Source organism: Vicugna pacos, chromosome 23 (genome assembly GCF_048564905.1).
Source record: "Vicugna pacos chromosome 23, VicPac4, whole genome shotgun sequence".
Taxonomy (NCBI): Eukaryota; Metazoa; Chordata; class Mammalia; order Artiodactyla; family Camelidae; genus Vicugna; species Vicugna pacos.
Genome location: NC_133009.1, coordinates 1,101,531 through 1,119,411, shown reverse-complemented (window position 1 = coordinate 1,119,411; position 17,881 = coordinate 1,101,531). Strand labels below are relative to the sequence as shown.

The window sequence follows — 17,881 nt, the reverse complement described above, 5'->3', positions numbered from 1 at the left end:
AGACGTTCGTTTATCCAGCACAAAGGGAACGGGTTGCAGGAGAAACACATACTCTGCTATCTCAGTCTGTTTCCTAGTGCCGGGTTGTAGTGCCTGCCGTTTTCAATGTAAAACCGAGTTGGAGCATGTACCTCCCAATATATATGTATGGAGTGGAGTTGGCAACTGAAAAGAAACTTTGTGTTCCCTTCAAGCTAGGTGAAGGACGGCTTTCACACACACTTATCTCTCAGAACTGAGCATGTGGAGAGAATTTCGTTCATCCAGCACAAAGGGAACGGGTTGCAGGAGAAACACTTACTCTGCTTTCTCAGTCTGTTTCCTAGTGCCGGTTTGAAGTGCCTGCCGTTTTCACTGTAACACCGAGTTGGAGCTTGTACCTCCCCATATATATGTATGGAGTTGAGTTTACAACTGAAAAGAAACTTTGTGTTCCCTTCAAGCAAGGTGAAGTGCGGCTTTCACACACACTTATCGTCAGAACTGAGCATGTGGAGAGACGTTCGTTCATCCAGCACAAAGGGAACGGGTTGCAGGAGAAACAGTTACTCTGCTTTCTCAGTCTTTTTCCTAGTGCCGGTTTGAAGTGCCTGCCGTTTGCACTGTAAAACCGAGTTGGAGCTTGTACCTCCCCATATATATGTATGGAGTGGAGGTGGCAACTGAAAAGAAACTTTGTGTTCCCTTCAAGCTAGGTGAAGGACGGCTTTCACACACACTTATCTCTCAGAACTGAGCATGTGGAGAGACGTTCGTTCATCCAGCACAAAGGGAACGGGTTGCAGGAGAAATAGTTACTCTGCTTTCTCAGTCTTTTTCCTAGTGCCGTTTTGAAGTGCCTGCCGTTTGCAGTGTAAAACCGAGTTGGAGCCTCTACCTCCCCATATATATGTATGGAGTGGAGGTGGTAACTGAAAAGAAACTTTGTGTTCCCTTCAAGCTAGGTGAAGGACGGCTTTCACACACACTTATCTCTCAGAACTGAGCATGTGGAGAGACGTTCGTTCATCCAGCAAAAAGGGAACGGGTTGCAGTAGAAACACTTACTCTGCTTCTCAGTCTGTTTCCTAGTGCCGGTTTGAAGTGCCTGACGTTTTCACTGTAAAACCGAGTTGGAGCTTGTACCTCCCCATATATATGTATGGAGTGAAGTTGGCAACTGAAAAGAAACTTTGTGTTCCCTTCAAGCTAGGTGAAGGACGGCTTTCACACACACTTATCTCTCAGATCTGAGCATGTGGAGAGACGTTCGTTCATCCAGCACAAAGGGAACGGGTTGCAGGAGAAACAGTTACTCTGCTTTCTCAGTCTTTTTCCTAGTGCCGGTTTGAAGTGCCTGCCGTTTGCACTGTAAAACCGAGTTGGAGCTTGTACCTCCCCATATATATGTAAGGAGTGGAGGTGGCAACTGAAAAGAAACTTTGTGTTCCCTTCAAGCTAGGTGAAGGACGGCTTTCACACACACTTATCTCTCAGAACTGAGGATGTGGAGAGACGTTCGTTCATCCAGCACAAAGGGAAGGGTTGCAGGAGAAACACATACTCTGCTATCTCAGTCTGTTTCCTAGTGCCGGTTTGAAGTGCCTGCCGTTTTCACTGTAAAACCAAGTTGGAGCTTGTACCTCCCCATATATATGTATGGAGTGGAGGTGGCAACTGAAAAGAAACTTTGTGTTCCCTTCAAGCTAGGTGAAGGACGGCTTTCACACACACTTATCTCTCAGAACTGAGCATGTGGAGAGACGTTCGTTCATCCAGCACAAAGGGAACGGGTTGCAGGAGAAACAGTTACTCTGCTTTCTCAGTCTTTTTCCTAGTGCCGGTTTGAAGTGCCTGCCGTTTGCACTGTAACACCGAGTTGGAGCTTGTACCTCCCCATATATATGTATGGAGTGGAGGTGGCAACTGAAAAGAAACTTTGTGTTCCCTTCAAGCTAGGTGAAGGACGGCTTTCACACACACTTATCTCTCAGAACTGAGCATGTGGAGAGACGTTCGTTTATCCAGCACAAAGGGAACGGGTTGCAGGAGAAACACATACTCTGCTATCTCAGTCTGTTTCCTAGTGCCGGGTTGTAGTGCCTGCCGTTTTCAATGTAAAACCGAGTTGGAGCATGTACCTCCCAATATATATGTATGGAGTGGAGTTGGCAACTGAAAAGAAACTTTGTGTTCCCTTCAAGCTAGGTGAAGGACGGCTTTCACACACACTTATCTCTCAGAACTGAGCATGTGGAGAGACGTTCGTTCATCCAGCACAAAGGGAACGGGTTGCAGGAGAAACACATACTCTGCTATCTCAGTCTGTTTCCTAGTGCCGGGTTGAAGTGCCTGCCGTTTTCACTGTAAAACCGAGTTGGAGCATGTACCTCCCCATATATATGTATGGAGTGGAGTTGGCAACTGAAAAGAAACTTTGTGTTCCCTTCAAGCTAGGTGAAGGACGGCTTTCACACACACTTATCTCTCAGATCTGAGCATGTGGAGAGACGTTCGTTCATCCAGCACAAAGGGAACGGGTTGCAGGAGAAACACTTACTCTGCTTTCTCAGTCTTTTTCCTAGTGCCGGTTTGAAGTGCCTGCCGTTTGCACTGTAAAACCGAGTTGGAGCTTGTACCTCCCCATATATATGTAAGGAGTGGAGGTGGCAACTGAAAAGAAACTTTGTGTTCCCTTCAAGCTAGGTGAAGGACGGCTTTCACACACACTTATCTCTCAGAACTGAGGATGTGGAGAGACGTTCGTTCATCCAGCACAAAGGGAAGGGTTGCAGGAGAAACACATACTCTGCTATCTCAGTCTGTTTCCTAGTGCCGGTTTGAAGTGCCTGCCGTTTTCACTGTAAAACCAAGTTGGAGCTTGTACCTCCCCATATATATGTATGGAGTGGAGGTGGCAACTGAAAAGAAACTTTGTGTTCCCTTCAAGCTAGGTGAAGGACGGCTTTCACACACACTTATCTCTCAGAACTGAGCATGTGGAGAGACGTTCGTTCATCCAGCACAAAGGGAACGGGTTGCAGGAGAAACAGTTACTCTGCTTTCTCAGTCTTTTTCCTAGTGCCGGTTTGAAGTGCCTGCCGTTTGCACTGTAACACCGAGTTGGAGCTTGTACCTCCCCATATATATGTATGGAGTGGAGGTGGCAACTGAAAAGAAACTTTGTGTTCCCTTCAAGCTAGGTGAAGGACGGCTTTCACACACACTTATCTCTCAGAACTGAGCATGTGGAGAGACGTTCGTTTATCCAGCACAAAGGGAACGGGTTGCAGGAGAAACACATACTCTGCTATCTCAGTCTGTTTCCTAGTGCCGGGTTGTAGTGCCTGCCGTTTTCAATGTAAAACCGAGTTGGAGCATGTACCTCCCAATATATATGTATGGAGTGGAGTTGGCAACTGAAAAGAAACTTTGTGTTCCCTTCAAGCTAGGTGAAGGACGGCTTTCACACACACTTATCTCTCAGAACTGAGCATGTGGAGAGAATTTCGTTCATCCAGCACAAAGGGAACGGGTTGCAGGAGAAACACTTACTCTGCTTTCTCAGTCTGTTTCCTAGTGCCGGTTTGAAGTGCCTGCCGTTTTCACTGTAACACCGAGTTGGAGCTTGTACCTCCCCATATATATGTATGGAGTTGAGTTTACAACTGAAAAGAAACTTTGTGTTCCCTTCAAGCAAGGTGAAGTGCGGCTTTCACACACACTTATCGTCAGAACTGAGCATGTGGAGAGACGTTCGTTCATCCAGCACAAAGGGAACGGGTTGCAGGAGAAACAGTTACTCTGCTTTCTCAGTCTTTTTCCTAGTGCCGGTTTGAAGTGCCTGCCGTTTGCACTGTAAAACCGAGTTGGAGCTTGTACCTCCCCATATATATGTATGGAGTGGAGGTGGCAACTGAAAAGAAACTTTGTGTTCCCTTCAAGCTAGGTGAAGGACGGCTTTCACACACACTTATCTCTCAGAACTGAGCATGTGGAGAGACGTTCGTTCATCCAGCAAAAAGGGAACGGGTTGCAGTAGAAACACTTACTCTGCTTCTCAGTCTGTTTCCTAGTGCCGGTTTGAAGTGCCTGACGTTTTCACTGTAAAACCGAGTTGGAGCTTGTACCTCCCCATATATATGTATGGAGTGAAGTTGGCAACTGAAAAGAAACTTTGTGTTCCCTTCAAGCTAGGTGAAGGACGGCTTTCACACACACTTATCTCTCAGATCTGAGCATGTGGAGAGACGTTCGTTCATCCAGCACAAAGGGAACGGGTTGCAGGAGAAACAGTTACTCTGCTTTCTCAGTCTTTTTCCTAGTGCCGGTTTGAAGTGCCTGCCGTTTGCACTGTAAAACCGAGTTGGAGCTTGTACCTCCCCATATATATGTAAGGAGTGGAGGTGGCAACTGAAAAGAAACTTTGTGTTCCCTTCAAGCTAGGTGAAGGACGGCTTTCACACACACTTATCTCTCAGAACTGAGGATGTGGAGAGACGTTCGTTCATCCAGCACAAAGGGAAGGGTTGCAGGAGAAACACATACTCTGCTATCTCAGTCTGTTTCCTAGTGCCGGTTTGAAGTGCCTGCCGTTTTCACTGTAAAACCAAGTTGGAGCTTGTACCTCCCCATATATATGTATGGAGTGGAGGTGGCAACTGAAAAGAAACTTTGTGTTCCCTTCAAGCTAGGTGAAGGACGGCTTTCACACACACTTATCTCTCAGAACTGAGCATGTGGAGAGACGTTCGTTCATCCAGCACAAAGGGAACGGGTTGCAGGAGAAACAGTTACTCTGCTTTCTCAGTCTTTTTCCTAGTGCCGGTTTGAAGTGCCTGCCGTTTGCACTGTAACACCGAGTTGGAGCTTGTACCTCCCCATATATATGTATGGAGTGGAGGTGGCAACTGAAAAGAAACTTTGTGTTCCCTTCAAGCTAGGTGAAGGACGGCTTTCACACACACTTATCTCTCAGAACTGAGCATGTGGAGAGACGTTCGTTTATCCAGCACAAAGGGAACGGGTTGCAGGAGAAACACATACTCTGCTATCTCAGTCTGTTTCCTAGTGCCGGGTTGTAGTGCCTGCCGTTTTCAATGTAAAACCGAGTTGGAGCATGTACCTCCCAATATATATGTATGGAGTGGAGTTGGCAACTGAAAAGAAACTTTGTGTTCCCTTCAAGCTAGGTGAAGGACGGCTTTCACACACACTTATCTCTCAGAACTGAGCATGTGGAGAGAATTTCGTTCATCCAGCACAAAGGGAACGGGTTGCAGGAGAAACACTTACTCTGCTTTCTCAGTCTGTTTCCTAGTGCCGGTTTGAAGTGCCTGCCGTTTTCACTGTAACACCGAGTTGGAGCTTGTACCTCCCCATATATATGTATGGAGTTGAGTTTACAACTGAAAAGAAACTTTGTGTTCCCTTCAAGCAAGGTGAAGTGCGGCTTTCACACACACTTATCGTCAGAACTGAGCATGTGGAGAGACGTTCGTTCATCCAGCACAAAGGGAACGGGTTGCAGGAGAAACAGTTACTCTGCTTTCTCAGTCTTTTTCCTAGTGCCGGTTTGAAGTGCCTGCCGTTTGCACTGTAAAACCGAGTTGGAGCTTGTACCTCCCCATATATATGTATGGAGTGGAGGTGGCAACTGAAAAGAAACTTTGTGTTCCCTTCAAGCTAGGTGAAGGACGGCTTTCACACACACTTATCTCTCAGAACTGAGCATGTGGAGAGACGTTCGTTCATCCAGCACAAAGGGAACGGGTTGCAGGAGAAACACTTACTCTGCTTTCTCAGTCTTTTTCCTAGTGCCGGTTTGAAGTGCCTGCCGTTTGCACTGTAAAACCGAGTTGGAGCTTGTACCTCCCCATATATATGTAAGGAGTGGAGGTGGCAACTGAAAAGAAACTTTGTGTTCCCTTCAAGCTAGGTGAAGGACGGCTTTCACACACACTTATCTCTCAGAACTGAGGATGTGGAGAGACGTTCGTTCATCCAGCACAAAGGGAAGGGTTGCAGGAGAAACACATACTCTGCTATCTCAGTCTGTTTCCTAGTGCCGGTTTGAAGTGCCTGCCGTTTTCACTGTAAAACCAAGTTGGAGCTTGTACCTCCCCATATATATGTATGGAGTGGAGGTGGCAACTGAAAAGAAACTTTGTGTTCCCTTCAAGCTAGGTGAAGGACGGCTTTCACACACACTTATCTCTCAGAACTGAGCATGTGGAGAGACGTTCGTTCATCCAGCACAAAGGGAACGGGTTGCAGGAGAAACAGTTACTCTGCTTTCTCAGTCTTTTTCCTAGTGCCGGTTTGAAGTGCCTGCCGTTTGCACTGTAACACCGAGTTGGAGCTTGTACCTCCCCATATATATGTATGGAGTGGAGGTGGCAACTGAAAAGAAACTTTGTGTTCCCTTCAAGCTAGGTGAAGGACGGCTTTCACACACACTTATCTCTCAGAACTGAGCATGTGGAGAGACGTTCGTTTATCCAGCACAAAGGGAACGGGTTGCAGGAGAAACACATACTCTGCTATCTCAGTCTGTTTCCTAGTGCCGGGTTGTAGTGCCTGCCGTTTTCAATGTAAAACCGAGTTGGAGCATGTACCTCCCAATATATATGTATGGAGTGGAGTTGGCAACTGAAAAGAAACTTTGTGTTCCCTTCAAGCTAGGTGAAGGACGGCTTTCACACACACTTATCTCTCAGAACTGAGCATGTGGAGAGAATTTCGTTCATCCAGCACAAAGGGAACGGGTTGCAGGAGAAACACTTACTCTGCTTTCTCAGTCTGTTTCCTAGTGCCGGTTTGAAGTGCCTGCCGTTTTCACTGTAACACCGAGTTGGAGCTTGTACCTCCCCATATATATGTATGGAGTTGAGTTTACAACTGAAAAGAAACTTTGTGTTCCCTTCAAGCAAGGTGAAGTGCGGCTTTCACACACACTTATCGTCAGAACTGAGCATGTGGAGAGACGTTCGTTCATCCAGCACAAAGGGAACGGGTTGCAGGAGAAACAGTTACTCTGCTTTCTCAGTCTTTTTCCTAGTGCCGGTTTGAAGTGCCTGCCGTTTGCACTGTAAAACCGAGTTGGAGCTTGTACCTCCCCATATATATGTATGGAGTGGAGGTGGCAACTGAAAAGAAACTTTGTGTTCCCTTCAAGCTAGGTGAAGGACGGCTTTCACACACACTTATCTCTCAGAACTGAGCATGTGGAGAGACGTTCGTTCATCCAGCACAAAGGGAACGGGTTGCAGGAGAAATAGTTACTCTGCTTTCTCAGTCTTTTTCCTAGTGCCGTTTTGAAGTGCCTGCCGTTTGCAGTGTAAAACCGAGTTGGAGCCTCTACCTCCCCATATATATGTATGGAGTGGAGGTGGTAACTGAAAAGAAACTTTGTGTTCCCTTCAAGCTAGGTGAAGGACGGCTTTCACACACACTTATCTCTCAGAACTGAGCATGTGGAGAGACGTTCGTTCATCCAGCAAAAAGGGAACGGGTTGCAGTAGAAACACTTACTCTGCTTCTCAGTCTGTTTCCTAGTGCCGGTTTGAAGTGCCTGACGTTTTCACTGTAAAACCGAGTTGGAGCTTGTACCTCCCCATATATATGTATGGAGTGAAGTTGGCAACTGAAAAGAAACTTTGTGTTCCCTTCAAGCTAGATGAAGAACGGCTTTCACACACACGTATCTCTCAGAACTGAGCATGTGGAGACACGTTCGTTCATCCAGCGCAAAGGGAACGGTTTGCAGGAGAAACACTTCCTCTGCTTTCTCAGTCTTTTTCCTAGTGCCTCTTTCAAGTGCCTGCCGTTTTCACTGTAAACCTGAATTGGAGTTTGTACCTCCCCATATATATGTATGGAGTGGAGTTTGCACCTGAAAAGAAAGTTTGTGTTCCCTTCAAGCTATGTGAAGGACGGCTTTCACACACACTTATCTCTCAGAACTGAGCATGTGGAGAGACGTTCTTTCATCCAGCACAAAGGGAACGGGTTGCAGGAGAAATAGTTACTCTGCTTTCTCAGTCTTTTTCCTAGTGCCGTTTTGAAGTGCCTGCCGTTTGCAGTGTAAAACCGAGTTGGAGCCTCTACCTCCCCATATATATGTATGGAGTGGAGGTGGTAACTGAAAAGAAACTTTGTGTTCCCTTCAAGCTAGGTGAAGGACGGCTTTCACACACACTTATCTCTCAGAACTGAGCATGTGGAGAGACGTTCGTTCATCCAGCAAAAAGGGAACGGGTTGCAGTAGAAACACTTACTCTGCTTCTCAGTCTGTTTCCTAGTGCCGGTTTGAAGTGCCTGACGTTTTCACTGTAAAACCGAGTTGGAGCTTGTACCTCCCCATATATATGTATGGAGTGAAGTTGGCAACTGAAAAGAAACTTTGTGTTCCCTTCAAGCTAGGTGAAGGACGGCTTTCACACACACTTATCTCTCAGAACTGAGCATGTGGAGAGACGTTCGTTCATCCAGCACAAAGGGAACGGGTTGCAGGAGAAACAGTTACTCTGCTTTCTCAGTCTTTTTCCTAGTGCCGGTTTGAAGTGCCTGCCGTTTGCACTGTAAAACCGAGTTGGAGCTTGTACCTCCCCATATATATGTATGGAGTGGAGGTGGCAACTGAAAAGAAACTTTGTGTTCCCTTCAAGCTAGGTGAAGGACGGCTTTCACACACACTTATCTCTCAGAACTGAGCATGTGGAGAGACGTTCGTTCATCCAGCACAAAGGGAACGGGTTGCAGGAGAAACACATACTCTGCTATCTCAGTCTGTTTCCTAGTGCCGGGTTGAAGTGCCTGCCGTTTTCATTGTAAAACCGAGTTGGAGCATGTACCTCCCCATATATATGTATGGAGTGGAGTTGGCAACTGAAAAGAAACTTTGTGTTCCCTTCAAGCTAGGTGAAGGACGGCTTTCACACACACTTATCTCTCAGAACTGAGCATATGGAGAGACGTTCGTTCATCCAGCACAAAGGGAACGGGTTGCAGGAGAAACACTTACTCTGCTATCTCAGTCTGTTTCCTAGTGCCGGGTTGAAGTGCCTGCCGTTTTCACTGTAAAACCGAGTTGGAGCATGTACCTCCCAATATATATGTATGGAGTGGAATTTGCAACTGAAAAGAAACTTTGTGTTCCCTTCAAGCTAGATGAAGAACGGCTTTCACACACACGTATCTCTCAGAACTGAGCATGTGGAGACACGTTCGTTCATCCAGCGCAAAGGGAACGGTTTGCAGGAGAAACACTTCCTCTGCTTTCTCAGTCTTTTTCCTAGTGCCTGTTTCAAGTGCCTGCCGTTTTCACTGTAAACCTGAATTGGAGTTTGTACCTCCCCATATATATGTATGTAGTGGAGTTTGCACCTGAAAAGAAAGTTTGTGTTCCCTTCAAGCTATGTGAAGGACGGCTTTCACACACACTTATCTCTCAGAACTGAGCATGTGGAGAGACGTTCGTTCATCCAGCACAAAGGGAATGGGTTGCAGGGAAACACTTACTCTGCTTTCTCAGTCTGTTTCCTAGTGCCGGTTTGAAGTGCCTGCCGTTTTCACTGTAAAACCGAGTTGGAGATTGTACCTCCCCATATATATGTATGGAGTGGAGTTTGCAACTGAAAAGAACCTTTGTGTTCCCTTCAAGCTAAGTGAAGTTGTCTTTCACACACACTTATCTCTCAGAACTTTGCATGTGGAGAGACGTTCGTTCATCCAGCACAAAGGGAACGGGTTGCAGGAATAAACAATTACTGTGCTTTCTCAGTCATTTTCCTAGTGCCAGTTTGAAGTGCCTGCCGTTTTCACTGTAAAACCCAGTTGGAGCTTGTAGTTCCTCATATATATGTATGGAGTGGAGTTGGCAACTGAAAAGAAACTTTGTGTTCCCTTCCAGCTAGGTGAAGGACGGCTTTCACACACACTTATCTCTCAGAACTGAGCATGTGGAGAGACGTTCGTTCATCCAGCACAAAGGGAACGGGTTACAGGAGAAACATTTACTCTGCTTTCTCAGTCATTTTCCTAGTGCCTGTTTGAAGTGCCTGCTCTTTTCACTGTAAAACCGAGTTGGAGCTTGTACCTCCCCATATATATGTATGGAGTGGATTTTCAACTGAAAAGAAACTTTGTGTTCCCTTCAAGCTAGGTGAAGTACGGCTTTCACACACACTTATCTCTCAGAACTGAGCATGTGGAGAGACATTCGTTCATCAAGCAATAAGGGAAAGATTTGCAGGAGAAACACTTCCTCTGCTTTCTCAGTGTTTTTCCTAGTGCGTGTTTCAAGTGCCTGCCGGTTTCACTGTAAGCCCGAATTGGAGCTTGTACCTCCCCATATATATGTATGGAGTGGATTTTCAACTGAAAAGAAACTTTGTGTTCCCTTCAAGCTAGGTGAAGTACGGCTTTCACACACACTTATCTCTCAGAACTGAGCATGTGGAGACACCTTCGTTCATCCAGCACAAATGGAACGGTTTGCAGGAGAAACACTTACTCTGTTTTCTCAGTCTGTTTCCTAGTGCCGGTTTGAAGTGCCTGCCGTTTTCAATGTAACACCGAGTTGTAGCTTATACCTCCCCTTATATATGTATGGAGTGGTGTTGGCAACTGAAAAGAAGCTTTGTGTTCCCTTCAAGCTAGGTGAAGGACGGCTTTCACACACACTTATCTCTCAGAACTGAGCATGTGGAGAGACGTTCGTTCATCCAGCAGAAAGGGAACGGGTTGCAGGATAAACACTTACTCTGCTTTCTCATTCGGTTTCCTAGTGCCGGTTTTAAGTGCTTGCAGTTTTCACTGTAAAACCGAGTTGGAGCTTGTACCTCCCCATATATATGTATGGAGTGGAGTTTGCAACTGAAAAGAAACTTTGTGTTCCCTTCAAGCTAGGTGAAGGACGGCTTTCACACACACTTATCTCTCAAAACTGAGCATGTGGAGACACGTTCGTTCATCCAGCACAAAGGGAACGGGTTGTAGGAGAAACACTTACTCTGGTTTCTCAGTCTGTTTCCTAGTGCCGGTTTGAAGTGCCTGCCGGTTTGAAGTGCCTACCATTTTCACTGTAAAACCGAGTTGGAACTTGTACCTCCCCTTATATATATATGGAGGGGAGTTGGCAACTGAAAAGAAATTTTGTGTTCCCTTCAAGATATGTGAAGTACGGCTTTCACACACACTTATCTCTCAGAGCTGAGCATGTGGAGAGACGTTCGTTCATCCAGCACAAAGGGAACGTGTTGCAGGGGAAATACTTTCTCTGGTTTCTCATTCTGTTTCCTAGTGCCTGTTTGAAATGCCTGACGTTTTCACTTAAAACCGAGTTGGAACTTGTACCTCCCTATATATATATATGGAGGGGATTTGGCTACTGAAAAGAAACTTTGTGTTCCCTTCAAGATAGGTGAAGGACGGCTTTCACACACACTTATCTCTCAGAACTGAGCGTGTGGAGAGACGTTCTTTCATCCAGCACGAAGGGAACGGGTATCAGGAGAGACACTTACTCTGGTTTCTCAGTCTGTTTCCTAGTGCCGGGTTGAAGTGCCTTCCGTTTTCAGTGTACAACCGAGTTGGGTCTTGTACCTCCCCATATATATATTTATGGACCAAAGGCCGACACAAAAGAAGAGATTGTTGAAAATATAAAGAGTCTGAAATCAATGTCCGGAAAACCTTGCTAAGTTTCCAAAATGGCCCAATTTAACTAACTACAGCATTGCCGCATCAAGAATGAGGCAAATAGCACGTATTGGATTGTTTTTAATAAGTAAATAATGATCCATTTCCTACCACAGGCAATTATGATAAGACTGGGTATAAGTTCTTACAACAAATAGTGTACAATTCATAATTTCTACTTGATTCAAACTGCTTCTTCTATAAAATTTGAATCTTTTTTCTTTAGAGCGATTTGTGCCATATGACCTAGTGATAAAATTTTCAACTGGCTTTTATTAAAAATTTTCACCGTAGTGAGAGTTTATTACATCAACTATTCCTTTATGGGAAACCCATGTGCCTTGTCACTCTCTTTCATAATATTTCCTGTGGAAAATTCAATCCTTCATTCAGGAAAATGCTGAGCAATATATCTCATGGAAAACCGTCATAAACTGCAACACAAGAAAATGAAAAGGACACTGAGCATGTCGTGAAACTGGCAGACACACACAGTGCACTGTTGTGCTCCCGCCTCGAATTTCTGTAACCAGCAGGGAATTGTGCATCTCACGAAATAGACATAAACAATTTTCAGGACCTGAGCACACAATTTCCCTTTCAGGGTTTAGTGGGCTTCCATTTAATTCTATGCGAAATGTTTAAAACAATAGAACAACAGCTGAGATAAGGTTTAAAATAAATTTTATGTCAGTGAAAATAAAGCCAACTGACAGTTATCATTTTTACTTTATTTGATGTCACTCTCTTACTTTACCTCCCCAACCTCCTCCACAAAATGATGGTGAACATCCCCTCCTGGGTCAGAAATCTAAGTAGAAATTACCAATCACATTGAGGTGTGCTTTGTTGTTTTATTTTTCAAAACAACCAAGTTTCATTCATATGATTTAATAATTAAGATCAGAAACAAAATCGACTCAATAAATGGTAGACAACACATGTCGTCATAGCTGCTCATCAGGTTTGGCCCCACGTTACACACTTTTACATGGACATGTGCCATGTGCTGTCATGGGAAACGGTGAGTGGGGACAGGTCCTCTGCTCTCACAGGGCACACAGCCTGGTGGGGCAGGCGGTGTTCAATCATTGCCCTTTTCTGCTTAATTTACTTACAAATTATGGGAAATGCTATTTAAAAAGAACAAAATGAGTCAATGAAAGTGAAAAATACAAGGACAGTATTTAGGCTGAGGGAAGACAGGGAATCTCTTTGAAGATCTGACACTCCACTGAGACCCAAAGGACAACTCTGGCACTGCAGGTGAAGGGCAGGGACACACTGATAAAGGGCTGAAATCCAGAATATACCAAAATTTCTGTACACTCAACAAGAAGGATGAATAACCTGATTAAAAAATGAGCAAAATGCCTGAACACACACCTCATCAAAGAAGAAATCTAGATGCCAAAGAAGCCTTTGGAAAGATGCTCCACAGCACCTGTCATCAAGGGGATGCAGACTGAAACAGCGAGATACCACTGCACACCTGTCAGAACTGCCAAAATGCAGAAAACTGACAGCACCGAATGCTGGTGAGGATGTGGAGCACCAGAAATTATAATGCATTGTTGGTGGCAATGAAAAATGGCCCAGGTACTTTGGAAGACGGTCTGGCAATTTTTTACAGAGCTAGACGTAATTCTAACATATGATCCGGCAACTGTGCTCCTTGGTGTTTACTCGATGAAATGGAAACTTATGTTCACACACAAATCTGCATACAGATGTTAATAGCAGCTTTATTCATACTCAACAGAATTCAGAAGCAACTAAGCTCTTCTTCAGTAGGTGAATGGATAAATAAACTGTGGTCCCGCCAGAAAATGGACTATTATTTTGTGCTAAAATGAAATGAGTTATCAAGGAATGGAAAGACATGGAGGAACCTTAAATGCATATTACTAAGTGAAAGAAGCCAATCTGGAAAATTTCAGCAACTGTCTGATTCCAACTGTATGGTGTTCTGGGAAAGGGAAAAACAGAGAGACTGAAAGATCAGTGGCTGCCAGAGGCTAGAGGGGAAGGAGCAATGAATGAGGTGCAGCACGGAGCATTTTAAGGTCACTAAGACAGACGACTCTGTATGATGATGTGATGGTGGATACATGTCATTGTACATCTGTCCAAACCCACAGAGTGCACAACACAATGTGTAAATCCTAGTGTCAACTATGGGCTATGGGTGATGATGACGTGTCAGTGTAGGTTCACCCATTGTCACAAATGTACACTCTGGTGCAGGTGTCAATATTGAGGAGGCTGTGGGGACATACTGCTGTTCATACACCCAATCCAGCCCCTGCCACCGCTGTTAATAAAGCTCTATGGGTGTGTGGACTGTCTGGCTGTTCTGGCATCTAAACAGCAGAGCTGAGCAGCTGCACCAGAGATCAGGAGTTTTTCAGACCCTGAAATATTTACCCCCAAGCCCTTGAAAGGAAAAGTCTGCTGAGCCCTGTTCTAAATGAATCAAAATTCACCCTGATGAGGCAGGACAGCAGGGCCCAAACCAGGCATGGTTAATGGGGCTGAAGCAATGTTTTAGTTCCAACACATTTGCTGAAGTCCTGCAGGTCCAGCGACAGACTGTAGCCAGGAAGCGTCTGCAGGAGGAGTCGGGAGCAGGCCTTCCCGCCAGGCTCCGGGACGCCGGGGGCCGCGTGCCGCACGGAGGCCACCCGCTTGAAGAAGGTGGACTTGCAGTGGAAGCCGATCAACTCGTAGAGCTCGGAGAGGATGCTGCACGGCTGAATTCTCTCCTCGGAATGCTGAAGCACAGGGAGAAAAGCAACAAGCATCTGAATGAAACACGTAAGTGAAAAAAGACCAATAAAAATGGTTTTCCCTTAAAACAGAGACCCTATGACACAGGAAGGAAGAGGAAGGCTGACTTAGTGCACTGATGGGACCGGATGCAGAAACGCAGGGAAGCAGCACTGTGCAGACACTCCAGACCCCCTCTGGGCCCCACCTCTCCGCATTCCACCTGTCCCTTTACTAGAAAAGCCCGTATTCCCTGAAATAGAGGAATCTGCTACCTAAACATGGGACACAGAGAAGGGAAAGAGGGAAAGGAAGGGAAAGTAAAGGAACAACAGTTCATCTAGACCCTAGGGTCTGGGCGGGACTTTCACCAAACACACAACTTCTCAAAGCACAGAGCGCACAGGGAGAGGCTGACAGAGTGACTGCGACTTCTGCTCCTAAAGCAGCCAGCTACCTGTCAGCACACGCTGTGCCCGTTACTGAATCATTACAATCATCTCAGAAACAATTACTACCCCGGCTCACAGGCAAGGAAATCTGAAACTCGGGGAGGAATTATTATCATCCTGGACAAAGTCCCACAGCCCAGTAGTCTCAGAGCCTCCGGCAGACCCTGGGCTAAAATGCTCCTCATCACCACGGGCCCTGAGACTCAGGCTGAGGCCACGTCAGGTCTGCACGGGCCCAGAGCACAGTCTGTGGGATAGGGAATGCTCCCACTCGAAGTGCCAGGTCAAGGCCCTCAGGAACTTGTGTAATGAAACCAAATCCCCAAACTCATTTCCAACCCACTGCCCTGTCCGGGAGGACTGCTCGGCACAACTGTGCTGTCACCTGTGCACAGGCTTAGCAAGGGGCCCAGACAGTGATGTGACATCCCAGTGGAAGTGGCTCGGAGACCACTTCATCACAGGACAGATTCTCCCGGCTTCCAACGTTAACTCTCCATTCCATTTCCAACTGGAAAGTAAGTTTAGACTTGTTTTCCTCTCTTAGAAACAAAGAGAGCGGTAACATCAGAGGGAAACTCAAGACTGAGGAAGAGTCTCCTGGTCATTTGCAAGGATAGGCCTGGGAGGGAACAGAGACAGGGATCAGAAAGACCCGTGTTCCAGTCCAAAGTCTGCACGTCACTCGCTTTGACAGTTTCCTTTTTAATACAGGTGATAAAATCTAATTATGATTGTTGGGAAAACTAAATGAAATAACGTATTCCACTAGCATAGGTGTAAAATCCTCCATGAGTGTTCCAGAAATGGACGTGATCGTGGTTAGTTACTGTCTGCCAATTCTTGTGTTCTCAGCTCACATCACCCAACCAGAGATGTGTGAGAGAATGCCTCACCAGCCAGCAGCCTTCTCCAACTTGGAAACTTACAGTGTCTGAAGGGCAGGCAGTGTTGGATGCTTTGCGGCACTCTGGAGGTAGCACTCCAGTGATGACTTTAAAAAGCTGGGGAGAATTTAGGGGACCATACAGTTCAAATACAGAGTACTCATTCCATGTCTAGAAATATTCATCTCTAGCCATGATGATTAAGAGAGGAAATACATATTCAAACATACATCATTTTCCCACATAAGTGCATCAAAACAATTTGGAAAGAGTGTAACTTTCTTCTCTAGATCACACTGTGGGGATTACAAGGTTTGTACTGACAGCCCTACTTGTAAATCATCTGCAAACGTAACTGGGTCCACTATCAGTCATCATAATTTGAAGGGAATGTTAGAAAAGAAAAAAGCCAAGCTAATACTCTCCAGTCTTTTGTTTGGTTACGATGTCACAGAGAAGATGGACAGCTCAATAAGGAACCACTCTGCCGTGATCATGGAGCCGGGGAGCGGGATGTGCGGCAAGATGTATGACACAGCCGCAACTGTGCCCATGCTTCTAGGCAGGTACCCAAAGTCACCTTGACAAGGTGTGAAACGTTTATGCCCAAGTCCTCATAACCTGACATGTATTAAAGAGAAATGGAAACTTATAAACGGCCAATACCCTTGGTGGATACACCGTCCAAAGAGCAAAGTCACAGTTTGACAACTGGCCATCCCGGTACCTTGGGATTCATTCTTGAAGAACCTTAAAAACCACTCCTCTGTCCTAAGAAGTGCTGCCTACTAGTCCTATCTTTGGCTCATGGATACTGCATGTTGAAGTGAACTTCAATGTCTGCACAGATTTGACTGTCTTTCTCCAGGTTCACTTGTCCATTCTGAAGAGGCCTGAGTTAAGTCCAAATTCCTTAAGATTAATTCCCTCCAGTGACAACTCAACGAGCCTGTAATTACAAGCCAACTGAACAGGACTGTCCTCAGCGAAAAATGTCACCAACCCTTCACTGCTTTCTTAAACTCCTCTCCTGGTTAATTGCAACATACTAACACCACCATCCACCAAGTTCCCCAACTATGTCAAATAGAAAGTAAGGTCCATAAAAGAGGAGACAACTACATAGTCACCTTTGAATTCCTAGCATAAAGTAATGTCAATAAATAGAACTATGATTATGGCTTCTTTCCTTTAAAACCTTTCTGGTTATTTAAATGAGAACATGGAAGGGAGGTGTTTGAGTCCAGTATCTTGATCCAGAAGACTCTGGAGGCCTTTTTCAGAATGGCTGTCCACTGATTCATTCAAAACACACCTTCTCTTTCCGGGAGGAGCTGTGATTTTCTGCCATGGGTTTGTGGTCACTCTCATGCCAGAACAGCTTTAAACTAAATCCTTACTTTGGATATGTTATTTTTTCCCGCTTCCAAAAAAATTTACTTTCCTTACTTCCTTGCCTTGAGGAATGCTTTTATTCTTTTCTTTCTAATTCAACCTTTTATAAAGCAGGATTCTCAGGATGTGCTTGGCCTTATATAAGAACAGCCATCCAACTCCCAGTGTGAGAGGCCACAGGCTCACCTCCTGCCCTCCTGCCAGGGCAACTGAAACTCAGTTCAGGAGCCAACCGGCACCCCAGGGCTTCTAAGGCTCATGTATCTCCCAGAATCCCTGCTTTCTGGTTTGTCTTGGCTTCTGAGAATTTCCCCTCACTTTCTTGACAATTAGCTGTGCAGCTTGAAAGATGAGGAAGGAAGGTTTTATTTCTTAATCAGAATTTAAAGGAACTTATGTAATGAAGCTTTTTACGAGTTTCTAGAACCCTCCATTGCTGAGACAGAAAACACACAAGATATTTTCTAAATTTAGCTATCATGTGCATTTTTTCTTTGCTTTTGTTTTGTTAACTGCTAATAGACATTTTTTAATTAAAAAATAAAATAAGGTCCCAAATAAGATAGAAAATTGAAGGGGCAAACAAAATTAAAGAGCAAAGACAGAAAAATGATAAGTACTCTACAAAGTTAATAGAATAAATACACTATGAATCAGACCAGCAATTCTCAGTAACAGCTAATTGAAACCTGACCA

At 45.2% G+C, this 17,881-nt stretch overlaps 1 protein-coding gene across 2 annotated transcripts in view; it reads right to left on the bottom strand.

Annotated features, from left to right (window-relative positions):
• Positions 1-13,956: 13,956 nt before the first annotated feature.
• The window catches only part of LOC140688672 (trafficking protein particle complex subunit 9-like), a 70,218-nt gene continuing 66,293 nt past the window's right edge, over positions 13,957-17,881 (bottom strand). For both annotated transcript variants that reach the window (XM_072948279.1, XM_072948280.1), the window contains exon 3: positions 13,957-14,456. In XM_072948279.1, the coding sequence (XP_072804380.1) occupies positions 14,208-14,456 (249 nt within the window). In that variant the 3' untranslated portion in view covers positions 13,957-14,207. The remainder of the gene's footprint in view (positions 14,457-17,881) is intronic.